The sequence below is a fragment of the Pristiophorus japonicus genome, chromosome 15 (assembly GCF_044704955.1).
Source record: "Pristiophorus japonicus isolate sPriJap1 chromosome 15, sPriJap1.hap1, whole genome shotgun sequence".
In the NCBI taxonomy this organism is placed as follows: Eukaryota; Metazoa; Chordata; class Chondrichthyes; family Pristiophoridae; genus Pristiophorus; species Pristiophorus japonicus.
This window is the reverse complement of record NC_091991.1, coordinates 150,581,541-150,605,907: the sequence shown is the minus strand read 5'-3', so window position 1 is coordinate 150,605,907 and position 24,367 is coordinate 150,581,541. Positions and strand designations below refer to the sequence as shown.

The 24,367-nt window shown below is 45.8% G+C and overlaps 1 protein-coding gene across 1 annotated transcript in view; it reads right to left on the bottom strand.

The window, feature by feature from the left end:
- Window positions 1-24,367, bottom strand: part of cacna1ha (calcium channel, voltage-dependent, T type, alpha 1H subunit a) — a 341,912-nt gene that overhangs the window by 74,682 nt on the left and 242,863 nt on the right. Inside the window, exons 17-23 of the mRNA XM_070901103.1 lie at window positions 20,322-20,445; window positions 20,042-20,110; window positions 18,636-18,820; window positions 9,640-9,766; window positions 8,096-8,221; window positions 5,410-5,499; window positions 2,262-2,475 (exon numbers count right to left, since the gene is read on the bottom strand). Coding sequence (XP_070757204.1) covers window positions 2,262-2,475; window positions 5,410-5,499; window positions 8,096-8,221; window positions 9,640-9,766; window positions 18,636-18,820; window positions 20,042-20,110; window positions 20,322-20,445 — 935 coding nt within the window. The remainder of the gene's footprint in view (window positions 1-2,261; window positions 2,476-5,409; window positions 5,500-8,095; window positions 8,222-9,639; window positions 9,767-18,635; window positions 18,821-20,041; window positions 20,111-20,321; window positions 20,446-24,367) is intronic.

Genomic DNA, 24,367 nt, shown 5'->3' with positions numbered 1-24,367 from the left:
AAATAAAGTTAAGATAAATACTTTAAAATGCACTAAAGCCATACCAACAATCACACGAGTGTATCTTGTTCATGATATGGGTCAAATTTGTTCTATTGTAACTATCGAGGCGAGAAATATACCATGCAGATATTGCATGCTTGTTTTATGTTTAACACATGCGATTTAACATGCACTGTTGCATTGCACAGTGCTAGGTTAGGGAAGGTTTTCTAGTGGAAGTCACACCTGAGAGAATAGGGGAGGAAGGGAGGCTTTTTTTTTGGGTCTTCTAAAACAAATAGAAAGAACCTTTCCCTTCCCGGCTCAGCATCTGTTTTCTTTATGCCCAACTGTGAAGCAAATTGGTACTTTCCTTACATTAAAGGTATTATATAAATGCAAGTTATCATGAAAGGCTACCACTATAAAGGCACGAATATAAAAATATGCAAGTGATATTCAGAACCTAATCCACCCAGAGTTCATGTGGAAAGCATGTAATTATTGACTTTATTGCAATGTATACAGTACTTGGATTTGTTGTTGCTCTTATTGCTCCAATACTACTCACTTTGTGTAGAGTATCATGGGGCTCACTTTCTGCCAGCTGTTTGGTCAGTAATAACCATGTATTTTCATTGCAGTAATGGTTATTTTTATTCAAATATATTTATTAATATCAATAATCATCTTGCACATTGTTGTGTATCTAGGCCACTGTATAGATTTTATTGCTTTAGCACCACCATTAAAATAGAATTAATTCAAAAGTCTGCAGCAATATATAGCAGGATATAAATCATGCATGATAATCCTCCTTGCAGGGTACAAACCAGTACGATACTCCTTTCCATTAATGATATTAATGAAATCTCTAGCGAGAGTGAGAGAGAGTTCATAAAGTATAAACATCGGTATTTTAGGAACACAGCAGAATTGGACAAGCAGTGCCCAAACTGCAACCTCAAAGGCTATAAAATAGCAGCACAATGCCAGTTGTAGTAAGACTCGAGAGACATTTCTGAACAAAAGTGATGGTCAACCAACTCCAGTGGATGAGTGACATCGATGATGTTTGATTTAATTATTTTGTCCAAGGGTAAGGGAGTGCGCTGAATTTCCTGAGCTGCGCAAGTCTAATGCTCCCTTAATGAAAAGGTCTAATTCTGCTGAGCCTGAGCTGAAATGTGTTCTGAATACATTTATAAGAAATCAAGATTCATAGTATCCAATTGCAGATAGAGTTACGGAATAGAATTCCATTTTTGCAAAGAGGCCCATGGAATTCCAACATGATTAGAGTAATAAAATGTTGCCTGTTTTTAGCATGTTTTCAAGCATGTACACTATGTAGCCATCTTCTGGGGGAGAAAGAAAGAGAAAGAGATCTATATTGGTAGGACCAAGTTGTACCAAACAGCATAAATGCTATCCATGGATAAGGCCACAGCTTTGACCATCCTATCCTCCTGGCTAAAGGAGGTCAGGAATGGAGAGAGATGGAGAAGCAATTTTGTTTGTTATACCTAAATGGGGAAATGTAACATAGTCAACAAATTTCACAATTCTTCAACTAAACTAACTAGCAGCAAAGGTGCAATAGGACATCTTCCTTCTAACCAAAATACCTGGACGGTAGTATTTAATAAACAGGTTGCGACAACAGGACAGCACTAAAACGTACAGCACAAACTACACATCTTTCTGAGTCTGCCACATTCAACCAAAACTTTGGGACTTCTTAGAGTTACTGCTTATGGCAAACGGGAAATGGAAAAACAAAATACCAATTCCATTTTCCTTACAATCAAACATATTTTCCTATGTTTCCCTACCTTCTAATAAGGTATGTGTTGTGTAATAACTTGTGTTCTCTTCAAATAGCAATCAGGAAATGTATACTTTGAAAGCTGTATATAAAGTCCATTTAATAACTAGTTATTATATGTTTCAATATATTTGGAAAAGTATATTTATATAACAAACATCTTATTGGGGAAACAACAGATGCTTGATTCTCGACTAGCAGAATGATATTGCTGTAACATTTCTCCCCCACAAACATCGTACGTGTTTTTAATCTGAAAGGATTAGGAATTTCTTCTCATGAGAAAAGAATTCTTCAAAATAAATTATACAAAAAAAAACCTGCAATGCAACCGGTCTTTTCAGGTCCTCATGCAACGTGAACTCAGCATGCACTGGCATGCTGTGGGGATCACATTTCCTTCCCAGTTTGGAAACAGGCAGGGCTCAGAAAGATGAAACATACTACCGACCAGCCAGGTACAGTTCCTTACTCCTGCGCTTATTCTCCAACCGTCGCAGACGCTTCTCCTCGCGCCGGCGGGCCTCCTCGGCCTCCTGGTGCTGCCGGCATTTGTGGAAGTTCTCCACCACCACCCCCACAAACATGTTCAGCACAAAGAAGCTCACAATCAGGAGAAAGGAGATGAAGTACAGCAGCATCCATGGATTGTGGTTCCTTTGTGGCTGCCATTCAGAAAGAAATGTGCAGGAGGAAAGAAAAGGGCGTAATTAGAACAAAGCATGGAACCAATTCATTTCTACCATCAGATCTATATTAAAAAACAAATGGAACATTTTTGATTTCATGTCATAATCATTTCTGTTAGTTTGCACAGAATTGTTTTAAAAAAGGCTGATGAAAACAAATATTACATAGAATTTGTAGCACAGAAACAGGCCATTTGGCCCAACAGGTCTGTGCTAGTGTTTATGCTCCACACAAGCCTCCTCCCAGCCTACTTCATCTAACCCTATCTGCATATCCTTGTATCCTTTTCTCCCTCATGCACTGATAAAAGGTCATCGACCAGAAACATTGTGAGGAATTTTAACCTAAAAAACTGCTGGGTTGGCGGCATGGAGGTAGTTAAAGTGTTAAAAATGTGAATCCCGACTGAACCCGGCGTCAATCCACCCACTTCCAGTTTTAATGGAGGCGGGACAGGGGACGGGCAGCCAATCCGCTGCCAGGAGGTGGGTTGTCTATTTAAATATTATAATGAGGCTGGAAGCCACTTCTTTAATCTCCATTTTGTATTTTGTTGTGAAATCCACCAACTAAAAGCAAGGTGAAGACTTCTTCATCCAGGAGTGCCTTTACACAAACCTCCTGGATCCAGGGTCCCTAACCCACCCTTCACAATCGGAGACTCCACCCTCCCCCCTCCCCCAAGGGGGCCACCAATTTCCAATCGACCCAGGCCTCCGTACCCCTGCTGCTCCTCCGGCCCCTGATCTCTTCAGACCCCCTCTCCAAAGCTGTTCCTGGCCCCGGATCCTCACCCGATCACCCACCCGCTCCTCCAGCTGGCACGCGATCGCGATGTTCTGGGCCCGGAGGCCATGCTGGTCCCGTTCTGGATAACAGCTCAGCCAGCTTGTGATTTTCTGGATCACCCCACCGCCCCCCCTCTCCCCGCTCCTCTGGATGGCCTGCGATTGTGCTGTTCTCGACACCGACCCCCCATGCTAGCCCTGCCCCCGATCTTTTCAGACCCTACCCTGTGCTGGTCCCTGCCCACGATCATGATGTTCTGAACAGCCCCACACCCCACCCAGCTCCCTTGGCCGGCCCGTAATCACAATGTTCTGATCACCTTCCCCCGCCCCGCGCTTGCGGCCGACCTGCAATTGTTTCAGACCTCCCTACCCTGCTCCTCAGGCCACCAATCTTTTCAGACGCCCCTCCCTCCTCTGTGCGGCCTAATGCCATAGGCAATACCGGCCCGGCGCCATCCAGCCTCTGGCTGGCTGCGGGTGGGAAACAGAGGCTTCCCATTCAAATCAGGCCCTGCGTTAAATTCAGCAGGGCCTGCGGGAAACTTGCTCTCCAGGGTTTCACGACTACCTCGGAGCCCTTTCGCCCCCAACCCGCCCTCTCCACAGATGCTCTCTGACCTACTAAATATTTACAGTATTTTCTGTTTTTATTCTCTCATGTACTTATCCAGCTTCTCTTTAAAGGCATCTATGCTTCGCCTCAACTACTCCATGCGGTAGCAAGTACCACATTCTAACCACTCTCTGGGTAAAGAAGTTTCTCCTGGATTCTTTATTGGATGTACTATATTAGTAACTATCTTATATAAGAACGTAAGAAATAGGAACAGGAGTAGGCCATATGGCCCCTCGAGCCTGCTCCGCTATTTAATATGATCATAGCTGATCTGATCATGGACTCAGATCCACTTCACTGCCCACTCCCCATAGCCCCTTATTCCCTTATCGGTTAAGAAACTGTCTATCTCTGTCTTAAATTTATTCAATGACCCAGCATCCACAGCTCTCTGAGGCAGCGAATTCCACAGATTTACATCCCTCAGAGAAGAAATTCCTCCTCATCTCAGTTTTAAATGGACAGCCCCTATTCTAAGATTATGCCCCCTAGTTCTAGTCTCCCCTATGTGGAGACATCCTCTCTGCATCCACCTTGTCAACCCTCTATAATCTTATACGTTTCGATAAGATCACCTCTCATTCTTCTGAATTCCAATGAGTAGAAGCCCAACCTACTCAACCTTTCCTCATAAGTCAACCACCTCATCTCCGGAATCAACCTAGTGAACCTTTCTGAACTGCCTCCAAAGCAAGTATATCCTTTCTTAAATATGGAAACCAAAACTGCACGCAGTATTCCAGGTGTGGCCTCACCAATACCCTGTATAACTGTAGCAAGACTTCCCTGCTTTTATACTCCATCCCTTTTACAATAAAAGCCAAGATTCCACTGACCTTCCTAATCACTTGCTTTACCTGCATACTAAACTTTTGAGATTCATGCACCAGGACCCCCAGGTCCCGCTGTACTGCAGCACTTTGCAATTTTTCTCCATTTAGATAATAACTTGCTCTTTGATTTTTTTCTGCCAAAGTGCATAACCTCACACTTTCCAACATTATACCCCATCTGCCAAATATTTGCCCACTCACTTAGCCTGATAATGTCCTTTTGCAGGTTTTTGTGTCCTCCTCCCACATTGCTTTTCCTCCCATCTTTGTATCGTCAGCAAACTTGGCTACCTTACACTCCCTTCATCCAAGTCGTTAATATAGATTGTAAATAGTTGGGGTCCCAGCACTGATCCCTGCTGCACCCCACTAGTTACAGATTGCCAACCCGAGAATGAACCATTTATCCTGACTCTCTGTTTTCTGCTAGTTAGCCAATCCTCTATCCATATTAAAATATTTATGATCTCTAGTTTTGGACTCGTCCACAACTGGAAATATTCCTAATAACCTCGCAATAAAATTTTATTACTTGTACTAGGAAGAAAAGTGCTGTTAGTTCTGGCTGCTATAAAAATATTGCAACTCATTCTATATCAAATGTAAAAACAAACTATTAATTGAGTTTAAACAATTGCAAGGGGATTACATGCAATGTTTCAGTATTACCTGCTTATCTATTCCTATAGCGTCGAGACCATGGTACATTATATTTACCCAGCCATCTTTGGAGGATAAAACAAAGAGTGACATCAATGCCTAGAAAGCAACAGAAAGAAATACATACATCAGCTTTCCTAAAATATTTTGTTTGCCTCGCCCTTCAAAATGAATGCAAAGATTGGCGAATAAAATACAAATTATTTAAAAGAAAATTATCTGTAAAAAGAATAAAATGATATTGCTTCATTCATATAATCATAGAACTTTACGGTATGGAAGGAGGCCATTCGGCCCATTGTATTTGTGCTGGCCGATAAATATCCAGCCAAATTCCATTTTCCAGCTCTTGGTTCGTAGCCTTGCAGGTTACGGCCCTTCATGTGCATATCCAAGTATTTTTAAATGCGATGAGGGTTTCTGCCTCTACCACCCTTTCAGGCAGTGAGTTCCAGACTCCCACCACCCTCTGGTTAAAAAAAAAATCCTTAACTCCCCTCAAATCCTTCTACCAGTTACTTTAAATCTGGTCACTGACCTTTCTGCTAAGGGAAATAGGTCCTTCCTATCCACTCTATCTAGCCCCTCATAATTTTATACACCTCAAATGAATCTCCTCTCAGACTCTCCTGTTCCAAAGAAAACAACCCCAGTCTATCAAATCTTTCCTCATAGCTAAAATTCTCCAATCCTGGCAAAAAATCTCCTCTGCACTCTCTCCAGTGCAATCACATCTTTCCTGTAATGTGGTGACCAGAACTGCACATAGTACTCTTGCTGTGGCCTAACTAGTGTTTTATACAGTTCCAGCATAACCTCCCTGCTCTTATATTCTAAGCCTTAGCTAATGAAGGAAAGTATCCCGTATGCCTTCTTACCCACCTTTTTTCCTGTCCTGCTACTCTCAGGGATCTGTAGACACGCACTCCAAGGTCCCTCTGTTCCTTTACACTTCTCAATATCCTACCATTTACTGTGGTTTCCCTTGCCTTGTTAGCCCTCCCCAAATGCATTACCTCACACTTCTCCAGATTGAATTCGATTTACCACTTTTCTGTCCACCTGACCAGTCCATTGATATCTTCCTGCACTCTACAGCTTTCTTCCTCATTATCAACCAAACAGCCAATCTTTGCATCATCTGCAAACTTCGTAGTCAGGCCCTCTGCACTGATGTCTAAATTATTGATACAGACCAGGAAACGCAAGGGACCGAGTACTGAGCCCTGTGGAACCCCACTGGAAACAGCCTTCCAGTCACAAAAACATCCATCGACCATTACCCTTTGATTCCTGCTACTAACAACAACAACTTGTATTTATATAGGACATTTAACATAGTAAAATGTCCCAAGGCGCTTCACAGGAGTGTTTTAAGTAAAAAATGTGACACCAAGCCACATAAGAAGAAATTAAGACAGATGACTAAAAGCTTGGTTAAAGAGGTAGGTTTTAAGGAGTGTCTTAAAGGAGGAAAGAAATATAGAGAGGCGGAGAGGTTTATGGAGGCAATTCCAGAGTTTGGGGGCCTAGGCAACTGAAGGCATGGATGAGTGATTATAATCGGGATGCTCAAGAGGGCAGAATTAGAGGATCACTGCTATCTCGGGGGCTGGAGGAGATTACAGAGATATGGAGAGGCGAATTTAGAAATATAGGCGTTGCTTAACTGGGTGCCAATGTAGGTCAGCGAGTACAGGGGTGATAGGTGAACAGGACTTGGTGCGTGTCAGGACACAGACAGCTGTGTTTTGGAACACCTCAAATTTACATAGGGTAGAATGTGGAAGGCCAGCAGGAGTGCATTGGAATAGTCAAGTCTAGAGGTAACAAAGGCATGGATAAGGGCTTCAGCAGCAGATGAGCTGAGGTGGCACAGAGACGGGCGATGTTAAAGAGGTGGAAATAGGCGGTCTTAGTTATGTCACGGATAAGTGGTCTGGAGCTAATTACACGGTCAAATAGGACACCGAGGTTGCGAACAGTGTGATTCGGCCTCAGACCAATGCTAAGGAGAGGGAAGGAGTCAATGGCTCGGGAGCAGAGTTTGTGCGGGATCCGAAAACAATGGCTTCAGTCTTCCCAATATTTAATTTCTGCTCATCCAGTACTGGATGTCGGACAAGCAGTCTGAAAAATTTAGAGACCGTGGAGGGGTCGAGAGAAATAGTGAAGTAAGCTGAGCCAATTTTGAAACCAATTTGCCATTTCCCCTTGGATCCCATGGGCTTTTAATTTTCTGACCAATCTGCCATGTGGGACCTTGTCAAAAGCCTTGCTAAAAATACTATGGTGGGATCCAAACTCACATCTTCTGGCCTCTGGGTTATTAACCCGGTAACATAAACACGATGTTACCATATCCATTCATTGAAGACATCAGAATTATTTTCAGATGATAATAGAGGTTATACCATCAACCACATTTTCTGTCCACATTAAGTGAATGAGTACAGTAACATTCCATTATTGGACCAGAGAGATGATATAGTTATGACTCCAGTTCCACATCCCATATTATAGACACCAGTAGTTTACTAACATTGGAAATTGACCAACAGCCCTGTAATCTCCAGACTTATCTCTGTCTCCTTTTTTCAAGAAGAGCATTTCATTTACTAATGTAATAAGTTGCCTTTTTACATCACTCCATCCCTCATTGATTATTCTATTAAATGTACAACTTAAAACATACCTGTCCCAGATTATCAAAATTATATTTACGGCGCACCCATTTGAAGTTAGCTTGGAAACAATCTAACTTGTTTGTGATATTCCTGGTGTCATGTCCATCACAGTGGTAGAACTTGCCTTTAAACAACTGCAAAAAATATAGATTTGTGAAGAACAATTTTAGACTATTCAAACCACATTAGTGTTAAAAAGAACTGGACCACAGCCCCCTTCAACTCCCAGCTCCAACACCCCTGCCACTCCAGTGCCGGCAACTCACCACGACTATTCAGATAAGACTCAAGGAACAATTTCCATCAATCTTCAGACCTCTGCTTCAGGGGTGGGAAGGGGGCGGAGGGGAAGGGGGGAGGGTCGTGGGGGCGCAACCGGCTCCCAGGAAATTGCCCGGGAGTTTGTGGAGGCGCTGTCACGGCAGCACCCCGCAACTGGCGACGACGTAATCGCCGTGCGCAGCGACCACTCAGCGCCGCCGCCGGCCCCTTACCACCCCACGGGGGAAATGGCCCCGCCATCCGTGAGGCTGGCGCGAACAGATGTCAACAGCAACTTTGTAGGTCGCCAACATGCGCTCGCAGGGTGGAAGTTAAAGGGGAGGTCGCCCGCGTCCCATGCGGCCATGTTACATTTTTTGCCAACTCTTGGGTCAGCTCACTTACCTCTTTTTTTGGGTGCCGGGCTGCAGGCCTGGTACCACGTTGTCTTGGTGGTCCAGCAGAGGCCTTGCAGAGTGCACAGCGGCCTTCCCATTTAAGCAAACCGGAGGGGTGCTGAAGCACTTCAGCGTTACGCGGAGTATCTACGTAGCGCTCCCAATCATGCCCTGTTAGTGCCACTGGTCCTGCCCCTAAAGGAAGCGGAGCGTACGAGATTGCGTCCCACTTCCTTTGAGGTACACTGAGCCCAATTCAGCGGCCGGGGCAGGACTTCCGCGCCGGGTGCAGGAAGTCCTGCCCTGAGCGGGTTACCGCACCCAATTGGGGCACAGGGCAATTTTGACCCCTATTTCTTTCTGTTACCCTTTTGAGACAATTCAAATTTCTCGCAAGAAATGAGAAGGAAGGATTTCCTCTGCAGGTTAGATGTAGCAGGTTTTTTAATTTGTGTTTTTGATTTTCCGCTACATATCTCAATCTTGCCGTCATGACGTAGTGTTGGCCAATACCTGTGGTTAAGTCCTAAGGATGTATTGTGTAGTTTCAAATGACCAGCCCTTACTGAGCTCCCAGGTGATATGGACTTCAGATCGTTAAGAGGCACTGTTATGAATCGGTTTTTGCATAAGAGCTGAACATCATTCTTATCACAATGATATCGCATGCAAGGGCTGTGATGAGCCATTTCTACACAGCAAAGGTTGTTTTACTGTATGTTTGCAAAGAAATTTAAAGAGCTTTGACAAACATGTTTGTAATGAAGTCAGTGGGACTTTAGTGCACTATAATCTAACTGCTTGCCTGCTTGCTAAATTCAGCTTCAGTTACTTGGCTGCAAAATCATTTTTCTGGGAGAAAAGGTACTCTGACATTTCATTATCATATTTACCTGCACCCCCAGGATTCCGAAGATGATGAAGAAAGCACAGCAGATGAGTACAATATTCCCAATAGGTCTCAGGGAAGTTATTAAAGTTTCCACTACCAGTTTGAGGCCTGGGGCTCGACTGATGACTCTAGCAAAAGGGATAAATTACTGTCAATAATCATAATCAATGGAATTGGAAGTTCCAAGAGTTTCTAGCAATAGCTGTGAAAAAACAAAGTGTCAGGATAAATGGTTCATTCTCGGGTTGGCAATCAGTAACTAGTGGGGTGTCGCAGGGATCAGTGCTGGGTCCCCAACTATTTACAATCTATATTAACGACTTGGATGAAGGGACTGAGTGTAATGTAGCCGAGCTTGCTGACGATACAAAAATGGGAGGAAAAGCAATGTGTGAGGAGGACACAAAAGACCTGCAAAAGGACATAGACAGGCTAAGTGAATGGGCAAAAATTTGGCAGATGGAGTATATAATGTTGGAAAGTGTGAGGTTATGCATTTTGGCAGTAAAAAATCGAAGAGCAAGTTATTATTTAAAGTGCTGCAGTACAGCGGGACCTGGTGGTCTTGGTGCATGAAACACAAAAGGATAGTATGCAGGTACAGCAAGTGATCAGGAATGCCAATGGAATCTTGGCCTTTATTGCAAAGGGGATGGAGTATAAAAGCAGGGAAGTCTTGCTACAGTTATACAGGGTATTGGTGAGGGCACACCTGGAATACTGCATAGTTTTGGTTTCCATATTTAAGAAAGGATATACTTGCTTTGGAGGCAGTTCAGAGAAGGTTCACTAGGTTGATTCTGGAAATGAGGGGGTTGATTTATGAGGAAAGGTTGAGTAGGTTGGGCCTCTATTCATTGGAATTCAGAAAAATCAGAGGTGATCTTATTGAAATGTATAAGATTATGAAAGGGCTTGACAAGGTGGATGTAGAGAAGATGTCTCCACGTAAGGGAGACTAGAACTAGGGGGCAATATCTTAGAATAAGGGGCTGCCCATTTAAAATTGAGATGAGGAGGAATTTCTTCTCTCAGAGGGTTATAAATCTGTGGAAGTCGCTGCCTCAGAGAATGTGGAAGCTGGGTCATTGAATACATTTAAGACAGAGATAGACAGTTTCTTAACCGATAAGGGAATACGGAGTTTTGGGGAGCGGGCAGGGAAGTGAGTCCATGATCAGATCAGCCATGATCGTATGAAATGGTGGAGCAGGCTCGAGGGGCCGTATGACCCTCTCCTGCTCCTATTTATTATGTTCTTATGAAAGAAAATGTGCTTGGATAAGTGAAAGGAAGATGGTTTGGTAAGTTTGCCCATGTGACCAAATAGGAAGAGAACAGTAGCAAAAGCATTGACTATATTTGAAATCGATGTATCTATTTCTACTGCACTTTTTTTTGACACATAAGCATCTGTCAAGCTCCACCCCCCCATGCCTGAAATGCACTTTTTTGACAGACAGGCGACAAGCCCCACCGCCTGTCAAGCTCCCCCCCCCCCGACTTCCCGGTCCACATCATTCCCTCCACGTGGTGCCAAGAAGCAGAACCTGAGGCTCTGACTCTCTTCACCTCAGTGGGCCTGGGGCCGAGAGTAGCCGGCCTGGGGCAGAGAACGGCCGGTGGGCCTGGGACCGAGAAAAGCCAGCGGTCCTGGGACCGAGAACGGCCAGTGGGCCTGGGGCTGAGAACGGTCGGCAGTCCTGCAGCCGTCGGCGGGCCTGGGGCCGAGAGGAGCCAGTGGGGGCCAAGAGGGCCCATCGGCAGCGGTGAGCAGAGAAGTGGCAGAGGGCCGAGAGGGAGAGAGAGGCTGGGAGAGAATGAAAGGAGCTGCGGGGAGAATGAGAGAGGGACTGGGGGAGAGAGAGGCACGTGTTGGTGGGGGTGGAGGGGGGGGGTGGTTAGAGCCACGGGTGGGTGAGGGGGTGGGGGGGAAGTATCAATCGCTGAATGAAGTATCAATCTTAGCCACTTACTCTATATGTATCCAGTAGCAAAATTGAATGGTACTATAGATGGGCTAAAATTCGATTGCAGTAAAGATCTACCAGTGCCACCCCAGGCCACTGTAAATGGCCACTGAAAATGGTGGCATTGGCAGGACTGATAAATTGGCACTGGTGGCTAATTAACATTAGCCCAGAGCTAAACTTACAGTGCAACGCCGTTCTGGTAGAGTGCATCCCGGTCGGAGTGTGGCCGTAGCGTCATTGCAGCAAGAATTCTTTCTGTTAAAGCAAGGCTGTCATTTCAGAAAGCAGTTAAAGGGGAACTGCCTTCTGAAATGAAAAAAATTAAAATCATGTAAAGATAGGCAGTTTTTAGCCCTTACAGCTCAACTGCCTTCTGGAAAAAAAAAAGCCAACATTTAAAAGATTTCTCAAATGGGAGTCTTCAATTCTTCAAGCTGAATTCCCTTCTGTACCTAAAGAAATGGGAAAAGTGCTTCAGCACTAACACAAATGGCTCAGCAAGCCAGAAAGGGGCAACCAGGCACTTGCCTGGATGAGTGCAGCTTCAAAAACACTCAAGAAGCTCGACATTATGCAGGACAAAGCAGCCTGCTGAATTGGCACCCAATCCATCACCTTCAACATTCACTCCCACCACTACCGGCGCAACGTGTCTGCAGTGTGTACGATCTATAAGATGCACTGCAGCAACTCGCCACGGCTTCTTCGGCAGTATCTCCCAAATCCGTGACCCCTACCACCTAGAAGGACAAGGCAGCAGGCGTATGGGTATGCCATCACCTCTCCAAGTTCCCCTTCAAGTTACACACCATCCTGACTTGGAAGTATATCACTGTTCCTTTACGTCGCTGGGTCCAAAATCCTGAAACTCCCTCCGCAACAGCACTGTGGGAGTACATTCACTACAAGGACTGCAGCAGTTCAAGAAGGTAGCTCATCATCATCTTCTTAAGGGAAATTGGGGATGGGCAATAAATGTTGGCCTTGCCAGCGACGCTCATATCCTGGAATGAGGCGGTGCTGGCCATTCTTGGCAGGGGCATGGCTGAGCCCTTGGCCAGCGTGCAGGGCTGAAAAGATGCTGGTATCCTCACACGTTATCCTCCCTGATACTACAGGAGGATCATTCCAGCCAGATATCCCAGCCAGAAAGAGGCTGTCTGGGTTGCATGCTTCTTCCTCTTCTGCGTCTTCTTCTTCTCTCTGCGAACGAATGAGAAAATGCTGGAAATCCTCAGCAGGTCAGGATCCGATACGTGAACTGTGTTTCTCTCTCCATGGAAGCTGCCTGACCTGCCGAGTATTTCCATCATTTTCTGTCTTCTCAGAGGTCTAGCAAGCGTCCAGCAGCACTCCCTTGCACACTTAAAAAAAACTTTTAACATGTATTGCCCCAATCAAGTACTTCAATAACATTTTAAAAATCTAGTCCAAAAGCTTAAATGCAAACTTACGTGAAAGATGTGTATGTTCCTTTAAGAAGTACTAACAGCATCTACTCACTTTTCAGAGCAAGCTCAGGACCCAGCGCTGAGGTTGAAGTTCGCAAAGCGTGACGTGAAGTCGCCATGCACGACACGCTCTCTTCATACATCTCCAAGGCCAGCGCCCTGGACTTTCCTTTCCATTGACCTCAGTGTAATATATATGGACTTGTAGTTACCCTGTACAGCCACCAGAGGGCTCATCCGCTGGAGTCCCAAGGGATCCCATAATCCCTTGGGAGCACAGGTATTTAAGGAGGCTTCACAGGTTGGAGAGGCACTATGGAGACCTGCAATAAAAGACTAAGATCAGACTTTACTTTGAGCTCATAGTGTTCAGTCTGACTCTTTCTCCATACACAACAACTGGCGATGAGATACAGATAGTGATCCCAAAGATGCAGAGAACAGTGGGCATCCTGAAGAAATTTTTGGAAGGAGATGATTGGGAAACTTTTGTGGAGCGACTCGACCAATACTTTGTGGCCAACGAGCTAGACGGGGAAGACAGCTGCCAAACGAAGGGCGATCCTCCTCACAGTCTGTAGGGCACCAACGTATGGCCTCATAAAGAATCTGCTCACTCCAGCAAAACCCACGGAGAAATCGTACGACGATTTGTGCACACTGGTCCGAGATCATTTGAACGCGAAGGAAAGCATTCTGATGGCGAGGTACCGGTTCTACACCTACAAAAGGTCTGAAGGCCAGGAAGTGGCGAGTTATGTCGCCGAATTTTGCAGGATATTGCGAATTTCAAGGACATTTGAAGCACATGCTCGGAGACTTTTTCGTACTTGGCATTGGCCACGAAACTATACTTCGCAAACTTTTGACTGTAGAGACCCCAACCTTGAGTAAGGCCATAGCGATAGCCCAGTGACAATATGAAGCAAATCTCTCAGCACACAAGTGCTGCTACAAGTACTGTGAACAAAGTGATGTTGTTTTCGAATCGTAATGTATAGGGCAGGTCACACATACCTGCAGCTTCACGTCCACAGATGACTCAGAGTCCACATCAAGGGTGATGAATGCAAGGTCATTAACACCTTGTTGGCGCTGCAGGGATGATCAACGTTTCCATTCATGCCGTTTCAAAGAGTACGTTTGCAAGGGCCGTGGAACAATGGAACACCTCCAATGAGTGTGCAGGCGAGCTGCTAAGCCTATTAAACCTGCAAACCACCATGTTGCAGAGGAGGACAGATCCATGGAGGATCACGAAGAACCAGAGCCTCAGATAGAGGAGGCAGAGGTACATGGGGTGCACATATTCACCACGAATTGTCCTCCGATAATGCTGAATGTTGAACTAAATAGACTCCCGGTGTCAATGGAGCTGGGCACGGCGCGAGCCAGTCCATCATCGGCAAAAAGACTTTCGAAAGCTTGTGGTGCAACAAGGCATCAAGGCCAGTCTTAACTCCAGTTCGCACGAAACTAAGAACTTACACAAAAGAACTGATTCCTGTAATCGACAGTGCTACCATAAAGGTCTCCTATGATGGAGCAGTGCACAAGCTACCAGTCTGGGTGGTACCAGGCAATGGTCCCATGTTGCTTGGCAGGAGCTGTCTGGGAAAGATACGCTGGAACTGGGACGACGTCCGAGCGCTATAGCCCGTTGACGACACTTTGTGTGCCCAGGTCTTAAACAAATTTCCTTCGCTGTTCTTACCAGGCATCGGGAAATTCCAAGGAGCAAATGTGCAGATCCACCTAATTCCGGGGGCGCGGCCCATCCATCACAAGGCGAGAGCAGTACCGTACATGATGAGAGAAAGGGTAGAGATCGAGCTTGACCGGTTGCAAAGAGAGGGCATCATTTCACCGATCGAGTTCAGCGAGTGGGCCAGTCCTATTGTCCCGGTCCTCAAGGGAGATGGCACCGTCACAATCTGTGGCGATTACAAAGTAACTATCAATCGTTTCTCCCTGCAGGACCAATACCCACTACCAAAGGCCGACGACCTCTTTGCAACGCTGGTGGGAGGAAAGACGTTCACGAAGCTAGATCTGACTTCAGCCTACATGACGCAGGAACTGGAGGAATCATGCATCAACACGCACAAAGGTCTTTTTGTTTATAACAGATATCCATTTGGAATCCGATCAGCGGCGGCGATATTCCAGAGAAACATGGAAAGTTTACTGAAGTCGGTCCCGCACATTGTGGTCTTCCAGAACGACATCTTGGTCACAGGTCGGAACACAGTCGAGCACCTGCAGAACCCGGAGGAAGTTCTTACTTGACTCAACTGCGTGGGGCTCAGGTTAAAATGCTTGAAATGCGTTTTACTGGCACCTGAAGTGGAGTTCTTGGGAAGGAGGATTGCGGCAGACGGCATCAGGCCCACCAACACGAAGACGGAGGCAATCGAGAACGCACCAAGGCCACAGAACGTGACGGAGCTGCGGTTGTTTCTGGGACTCTTGAACTACTTTGGTAACATCTTACCAGGTCGCAGCAAACTGCTAGAACCACTACATGTATTACTATGAAAAGGGGACGAATGGGTTTGGGGCAAAAGCCATATAGCGTCATATAGCGTCGGGTGTGTATTGCAACAAGCTAATGATTTCGGGAAACTGCAACCGGTTGCTTATGCATTCAGGAGTCTGTCTAAGGCTGAGAGAGCCGACAGCATGATTGAAAAAGAAGCGTTAGCGTGTGTCTCTGGGGTAAAGAAAATGCATCAATACCTGTTTGGGCTAAAATTCGAATTGCAAACTGACCATAAGCCACTTATATCCCTGTTTTCCGAGAGTAAAGGAATAAATACCAACGCACCGGCCGGCATCGAGAGATGGGCGCTCACGTTGTCCGCATACAACTACGCCATCCGCCACAGAAAACTGCGCCAATGCTCTCAGTCGGCTGCCATTGCCCACCATGGGGGTGGAAATGGTGCAGCCCGCAGATCTAGCCATGGTTATGGAAGCATTTGAGAGTGAGCAATCACCCGTCACTGCCCAGCAGATCAAAACCTGGACAAGCTGTGTCTCTAGTCAAAAGCTGTGTGCTTCATGGGGGCTAGTCCAGTGTCCCATGGGAAATGCAGGGAGATATAAAGCCTTTCCATCGGCGCAATGATGAAATGTCTATGCAGGCAGACTGCCTTCTGTGGGGCAATCGATTAGTGGTCCCCAAGAAGGGCAGAGACACCTTCATCAATGACCTCCACAATATCCACCCAGGCATCGTAATGATGAAAGCGATAGCCAGATCCCACATGGTGGCCTGGTATCGACGCGGACTTAGAGTCCTGCGTTCACAGATGTAATACATGCTCGCAGTTAAGCAACGTACCCAGGGAGACGCCGCTAAGTTTATGGTCTTGGCCCTCCAAACCGTGGTCTAGGGTACACGTCGACTATGCAGGCCCGTTCTTCGGTAAAATGTTCCTTGTGGTTGTACTCCAAGTGGATTGAATGTGAGATAATGTCGGCTAGCATGTCCGCTGCCACTACTGGAAGCCTGCGGGCCATGTTTGCCCCATACGGCTTATCCGATGTCCTAGTGAGTGACAACGGGCCATGTTTTACCAGTGCTGAGTTCTAAGAATTCATGACCCGTTACGGGATCAAACATGTCACATCTGCCCCGTTTAAACCAGCATCCAATGGTCAGGCAGAGAGAGCAGTGCAAACCATCAAGCAAGGCTTGAAGAGGGTAACTGAAGGCTCACTGCAGACTCGCCTATCCCGAGTCCTACTTAGCTACTGCACGAGATCCCACTCACTCACTGGGATCCCACCTGCTGAACTGCTTATGAAAAAAGCACTTAAGACAAGGCTTTCATTCGTTCACCCTGATCTGCATGAACAAATAGAGAGCAGGCGGCTTCAACAAAGTGCATACCATGACAGCGCAAATGTGTCACACAAGATTGAAATCAATGATCCTGTATTTGTTTTAAGTTATGGACAAGGTCCCAAGTGGCTTCCCGGTACTGTCGTGGCCCAAGAGGGAAGCAGGGTGTTCGGGTCAAACTTTCAAATGGACTGATTCACCGGAAACACTTGGACCAAATCAAACTCAGATTCACGGACTATCCTGAGCAACCCACCTTGGACCCTACCTTTTTTGTTCCCCCAACATACACACCAGTGGCAACTGGCACCACGGTTGACCACGAAGCAGAACCCATCATCCACAGCAGCCCTGCAGGGCCCAGCACACCAGGCAGCCCGGCAAGGCCAGCTGCACAGCAGCCCAGCGAGGGCCCAACAAATGATTCAACAACACCAGCTTTCACACCGAGACAATCAACCAGGGCAAGAAGGGCCTCAGATCGACTCACATTGTAAATAGTTATACTATTGACTTTGGGCGGGGGGAGTGTTGTTATATATGTGGACTTGTATTTACTCTGTACAGCCACCAGAGGGCTCATCCCCTGGAGTCCCAATGGATCCCATAATCCGTTGGGAGCACAGGTATTTAAGGAAGCTTTACAGGTTGGAGGCGCACTCTGGAGACCTGCAATAAAAGACTAAGGTCACACTTTACTTTGAGCTCACAGTGTTCAGTCCGACTCTTTCTCCATACACAACACTCAGTGGCAAGGAAAATCAGGTAGGCTGCATAAGGGGCAGCCAATCTGCTACCACCCCTGCCAATGTTGAAAGTTATCCTCACAGTCTCCTCAGAAGACCTCTACAGAGATGTGCTGTCTGGGTCGGCTAACAGCCACCACCTACTACAGCATCCCACACTGTAGGACTCCTTTAGCCAGTCAGGGTTGTCAGTTTAGCTATAATTCTGAAAAACTGTCAGCTCATGCTCGATACTTGTTGTCAATGATAATGTTTTATTTGACTAAAAACAGTGATGTTGAACAGAATTTGACCTAACAGTTCTCTCGTGGGTAGGATGTCCTTTGGTTGCCATGTGCAGCAACATCACAGACAAATGTGGGACGATTTCATCTAGTTGGTACTTGTCACAAAATTGTAAACCCATTCTTTTTGAATGCAGTTACATTATAAATACTGACTAAAGGACATACTACACAGAGCACCTAATCCCTGACATTACATGTTTTTACTTCACTTTGGCAAGATTTACTAAGTGAATTTGTAATGTCAAGCAGCCCGACACCAACATTTTATTTGTTAGTATTCTACAAATAAAACCTACAGGGATAATTTCCCACTGGTTCAAACAGCCAGTTTTAAGCAATCAAATAGCAATATTTCAAAGTTACTCTCATCTCCTGTACAGACGATGGAAACCAGGAAGAAAAAACTTTTGAACGTAATAATCCAAAAAAGATTTTATTAGAAAGTGAATAAAATTAGTTCAAATTAAAGAAGGAAGGCGGACAATAAGTACAAGAAAATAGGAGAAAAAAGGATGACAGGATGAGCAACTTTTTCTCAGTTTAGTTCAAGTTGTGTTTATTTTCGTTGTTCAGGGTTCATATTGCAGTAGTAAAGCTGTTCTTGATGTTTGAGTACCTTACAGACCAGGGAGACAGGAATTCTACTGGCCATATTGGTAGTGTAAAAGTTAAAGCGCTGTTGGAGCTTACCGGAGAGGACGCAGGGTTCGCAAGAGTCGTAGCACACGGAGAATACCAAGGATCTTTGCTCCCCCCGCTGATGCCAGTGAGACAATGATGTCAATTACAGAAACAAAGACCAGGATTCCATCTAAAATATTCCAGCTGCTTTGGAGATAGGCATTCTCACTGGAAAAGAATCCCTGTGCCACAACCTGAGGATAAACACGTGATATTATAATAAATTACCAATAAAACAATGTCTTACTATTGATTGAAACATGAACATAGGCAGTGGAAGCATTGTTAATACAGGAGGTAAGCGCAGACAGCGGCAAGAGCGTGCGCCACCCTTTCCTTCACCACTGTTTGCCCCACCTGTGACAGAGACTGTAATTCCCGTATTGGACTGTCTCGTCACTTGAGAACTCACTTTTAAAGTGGAAGTAAGTCTTCCTCAATTTCAAGAGACTGCCTATATGATATGATATGATGAATAGGGTGGAAAAATAGGATACATGTACTACATCAATGGCGCTGAAATAACTCAGGAATTTGAAAGAGACCTTGGATTCTTAGTAGACTTGACACTAAACGTCTCCAATCAATGCAGAGCAGCAACAATAAAACTAATAGGAGGTTAAACTACAGAGCCAAAAACGGTAGACCATCAGCCAGAGGAGAAAATGATGAAACTGTAGAGTGCTTTGGTTAAACGGCACCTTGAAAACTGCATCCAGTTATGGTCACCAAGAAACGAGAGAGACATTTAAGCACAGGAAGCAATGCAGAGGAGTCATAAGGCTGATTCTCAGTGTCAAGGGTCTGAGGTATGAGGATAGACTGGATAGACTTGGGCTTATCAGCCTGGAAAGGAGGCACCTGAGAGGTGCTCATATAAAGCTATGCAATACTGTTCAGGGTATAGAAAATGTAAACTTAGAATTTTACTTCAAACCAAACTGCGCAATTGGACTGGGGGGACATAGGTTCAAACTAGTAACAATAATTTTAAGACTGATATCAGGAAATTCTGCCAACAAGGAGTGATCAATGTATTGAATAATTTCCAGATACACTAATGAAGGCTTTGAAGCATTTAAGAAACAATTGGATGCTTCAATGGTGATGGTGGTGGGGTGGGGTGGGGGGAGGGGTGGGTGCTTGGGTTGAATGGATGAATTAAGATCGACCGAATGGCCTCCCTTACACCGAATTATCTTGTGATTTTGCAATTTTTCTGCAGCTCAGAACTGATGAAAGGTCATCGACCTGAAATGTTAACTCTGTTTCTTTCTCCACAGATGCAGCCTGACCTATTGAGTGTTTCCAGCATTTTGTGTTTTTATTCCCGCGTAACAGGCTGGACCCGTTCAGACATCCTCTTGGTTATATGGACAAAGTGAGTCAGTGAAAAAACACACATGGGAGATTACCTTAAGAGCCATTTCAACAACAAAAATAGCAGTGAAGATATAATTTGAGACGCTCAAAAACATCCGTTCCTGTTGAGGAAGAAAAAAAAGTAATAATCTGAAGTGTTGTTATTACACAACCAAATAATTTGAAAAATATTTCCAAGCATTTTACTAAAACAGCACACAAAGTGCTGAGAGTAAAGAAAGCAATTAGTTGCACACCATTTATCATACTCAGAAAACAAAGTCAATTGAAAATGTAAAATCCAGTTGCTGCGATTGTAGGACAGATACTCACTGTACTCTTTGGATCAATCTCAGGTCTTTCAAGAGCAATGGTGATGCAGTTCAGAAATATGAAAACCAAGACCACATGATCAAACATTTTGTGGGCAATGACCTTCTGGCACATTATACGGACCCTTAAGGTGGTGGAAATAAGGACATGTCACTCACTTGCAAATTTTACCCAGAAAGGCTGTCACTTTACATAATATTACATAGCATTTACAGCATAGAAACAGGCCATTCGACCCAACAGGTCCATGCTGGTCTGCATAACCAACAGGTTATGCTCCACAAGAGCCTCTCCCACCCTCCTTCATCTAACCCCATCAACACATCCTTCTATTCCTTTCTCCCTCATGTGCTTATCTAGCTTCCCCTTAAATGCATCTATGCTAGTCACCTCAACTACTCCTTGTGGTAGTGAGTTCCACATTCTAACCACTCTCTAGATAAAGAAGTTTCTCCTGAATTCCCTATTGGATTTCGTCATGTATGTATGCTTGGGTTTACCAGCCACCAAGTGGCACCACGGTCGGAGATCATTGGGCTTTGTGCGCGTGTGTGCGTCCCAGGTATAAAAGGCCAGCCATCTTGTAATGTAATCACTTTGGGTCCTAATAAAGTAGAGTCAGGTTTGTACCTGTTCGACGTTTACAATATTCAGTCTATTGAGTTATTGCAAACACAACATTTGCCAACGAGGTAAGAACCTTCACATGCAAAAATGAGCACAATTGGAATTCTGGAGCGATTCGTGGAGGGAGAAGATTGGGCAAACTTTGTAGCCCCCTTGAACCAGTATTTCGTGGCCAACAAAATGGAGAAAGATGCAGACGTAGTTTGGCGCCGGGCGGTCTTCCTCATGGTTTGCTGTCCGAAAATCTATGGACTCAAAGAATCTCCTCTCGCCCATAAGTTCAATGGACAAGGACTATGAAACATTGTGTGCTCTGCTACGTGACCATCTCAAATCAGATGAAGGCATCATCATCTCAAGATATCGATTCTATACGCACGTTCGTTCTGAGGGCCAGGATGTATCGGAATCCGTTGCCGACCTAAGACGTCTAGCTGGACCGTGTAAGTTCGAAACTGTGTTGGCAGATATGCTGCAGGACTTCTTTGTAATCGACATCAACCACAAGGTGATCCTGAGTAAGCTACTGGCGGCAGAGACGCTGGATTTGAGCAAGGCCATCACGATTGCCCAATCATGCATGACGAAGGACAAAAGCTTAAAGCAGATATCACTTAAAAATTGGAACTTGGCAAGTACCGTAAACAAGATAGTATCGTCGTTTGACAGAGTTGCATATGGCAGGGCCTACCCGACTGCGCACGTGAAACCTATGGCTGTTCAAAGTCCGCCAACGGGAATGAATCTGATATCACCGTGTTGGTGTTGTGGGGAAATCATCGGCATCAACAGTGTTGGTTTAAACAGTATATTTGTAAAGCCTGTTCGAGAGTGGGGCATCTCCAGCGCATGTGTCCGCGACTGAGCAAACGTGCTACGACACACCACGTGGAGGATGATGACTAGTGTAGCGCGGATCCGGATATGCAATCCGAGATACCAGAGGAGGAAGTGTATGGACTGTATTCGTTCCGAACAAAGAGCCAAACGATAATGATTAATGTAAAACTTAACGGTGTGCCGGTATCGATGGAATTGGACACGAGTGCGTGCCAATCAATAATGAGCCAGAGGACATTCGACAGACTGTAGGATACTAAGGCGGTGAAGCCTAAGCTGAGTCCAGTCAATGCCAAATTGCATACGTACACTAAAGAACTCATAACGGTGATTGGCAGGGTGTCGTATGATGATGTGGTTCACAATTTACCGTTATGGATGTTGTAGACAATGGTCCAATGCTGTTCAGCAGGAACTGGTTAGAAAAAATCAAATGGAACTGGAACGAGATCAAAGCGTTGTCGTCGGAGGTGGATACTCTATGTGCTCAAGTGCTGAACAAGTTCCCCTCGCTGTTTCAACCAGGATTCGACAATTTCACGGGAGCCAAGGTGCAGATCCACTTGGAGTCGGATGCAAGACTTGTCCATCATAATGCTCGGCCAGTTCCGTACATGATGAGGGAGAAGGTCGAAATCGAATTGGACAGACTCCAGCGTGAAGAGATAATATCACCGGTCAAATTTAATGAATGGGCCAGCCCCATTGTTCCCGTGTTGAAAAATAATGGCACTGTCAGGATTTGTGGAGACTACAAGATTACGATCAACCATGTTTCGAAACAGGATCAATACCCGTAACCAAAGACTGATGTCCTGCTTGCAACGCTAGCCGGGGGGGGGAGACGGTCACAAAACTGGATCTGACGTCGGCCTACATGACACAGGAGCTGGTCGACACGTCGAAGAAACTTACGTGCATCAACACTCATAAAGGACTGTTTATCGACAACAGGTGCCCTTTTGGAATTCGCTCGCTGCAGCCATATTTCAGAGGAACATGGAGAGTCTACTGAAGTGCATCCTCAGAACCATCGTGTTCCAAGATGACATAATGGTCACAGGTCGTGACTCCGCCAAACATCTGAACAACCTGGAAGAGGTTCTACATCGTCTGGACAAAGTGGAACTCAGACTGAAATGCTCGAAGTGCGTCTTCATGGCACCGGAAGTCAAATTCCTGGGAGGGAAAACTACTGCTGACGGTATCAGGCCTACGGACTCGAAAACCAAGGCCGTCAAAAATACACCCAAGCCTCAGACTGTGTCGGGGCTGCGTTCGTTCCTTGGTCTACTCAACTACTTCGGTAATTTCTTACCTAGATTGAGCACCTTATTAGAGCCACTGCACATGCTGCTAAGAAAAGGCGACAACTGGGTTTGGGGTGCGTCTCGGGATAGAACTTTTGAGAAAGCTACTATTCTGCTTTGCTCTAACAAGCTGCTGGTAACATTATGATCCTTCATATGGAGTTGGTTGCGTGCTCCAACAAGCTAATGAGTCAGGCAAATTACAACCTGTTGCATATGCTTCAAAAAGTTTATTAAAGGCGGAAAGAGCCTACAGCATGGTAAAGAAAGAAGCCCTCGCCTGAGTGTATGGGGTTAAAAAGATGCATCAGTACCTGCTTGGTCTTCGTTTTGAACTGGAAACAGATCACAAGCCACTCAAAATGATGACCTAATGAAAATTATTGCAATGCAAATGTGTTGATGGTCATGAAATGTGATGTCTGCGATGATTTTGAGAGCGGTGGTGCTTTTGTTGTGCATATGCTGTGTGTAGCGCTGGACTCACCTTGTGACCCTAGCACCCCCTTCTCCTCTAATAACTTCATTAGTGTTTTGCAGCTCAGCCAGCAGCATGTCCCAAGGCAAGACCACAGAGGCCAGAAGGTGGGGGCGTGGGGCCCAACTCTCCGGACGATCCAACATCTGGTGCTGAGGAGCTCCGATTCTCGCCCATCAATCCGCTGGGTCTGTTCTCCACGGATGAGAGTGCGGACTTCGAGGAACCTGCATCGCCACGTTCCAGAAGCCATTCCACCCCAAGGCCATCTAGTAGTCCTCCAGTCATTCCCGTCTCCACTCTGGAAGTACTGGCCCCAAGCACCGCACCACAGGGCACTCCATTTGTCCCCAGGATGGCGCCGACCCTGCGGAGGCCTCGTGGACCCGGCAGGTCTGTTCCACGAGTGCCACATGACAGCGGAGAGATGGTACAGTTGTCCAGGAGGATTGTAGACATTGGTGACCAGCTCATCGAAGCATTGAGGGACATATCCCAACAGCTGGCCACCATGACCGAGTACATCCCGCGGATGGCGGAGGCCCTGGATGCGATAGCCAGGAACACTGCTGCCACAGGCTCCCAGTGTCCCTGAGCGCGGCACTCCAACCCTAGGTTCCGCACCACTACTGCGAACAACAGATGAGAGCAAGGACCAAGATTTTGCTTCTGCATCAGATAATGTTGCCCCCTCGGCAGCCCCCGCTCCCGTACCCGTGCAACGACCGCATCTGTCTTCATCCCCCAAAATGAGGCACCACCTGAGGAGCTCCTCGGCCAGGCGCTGTGGA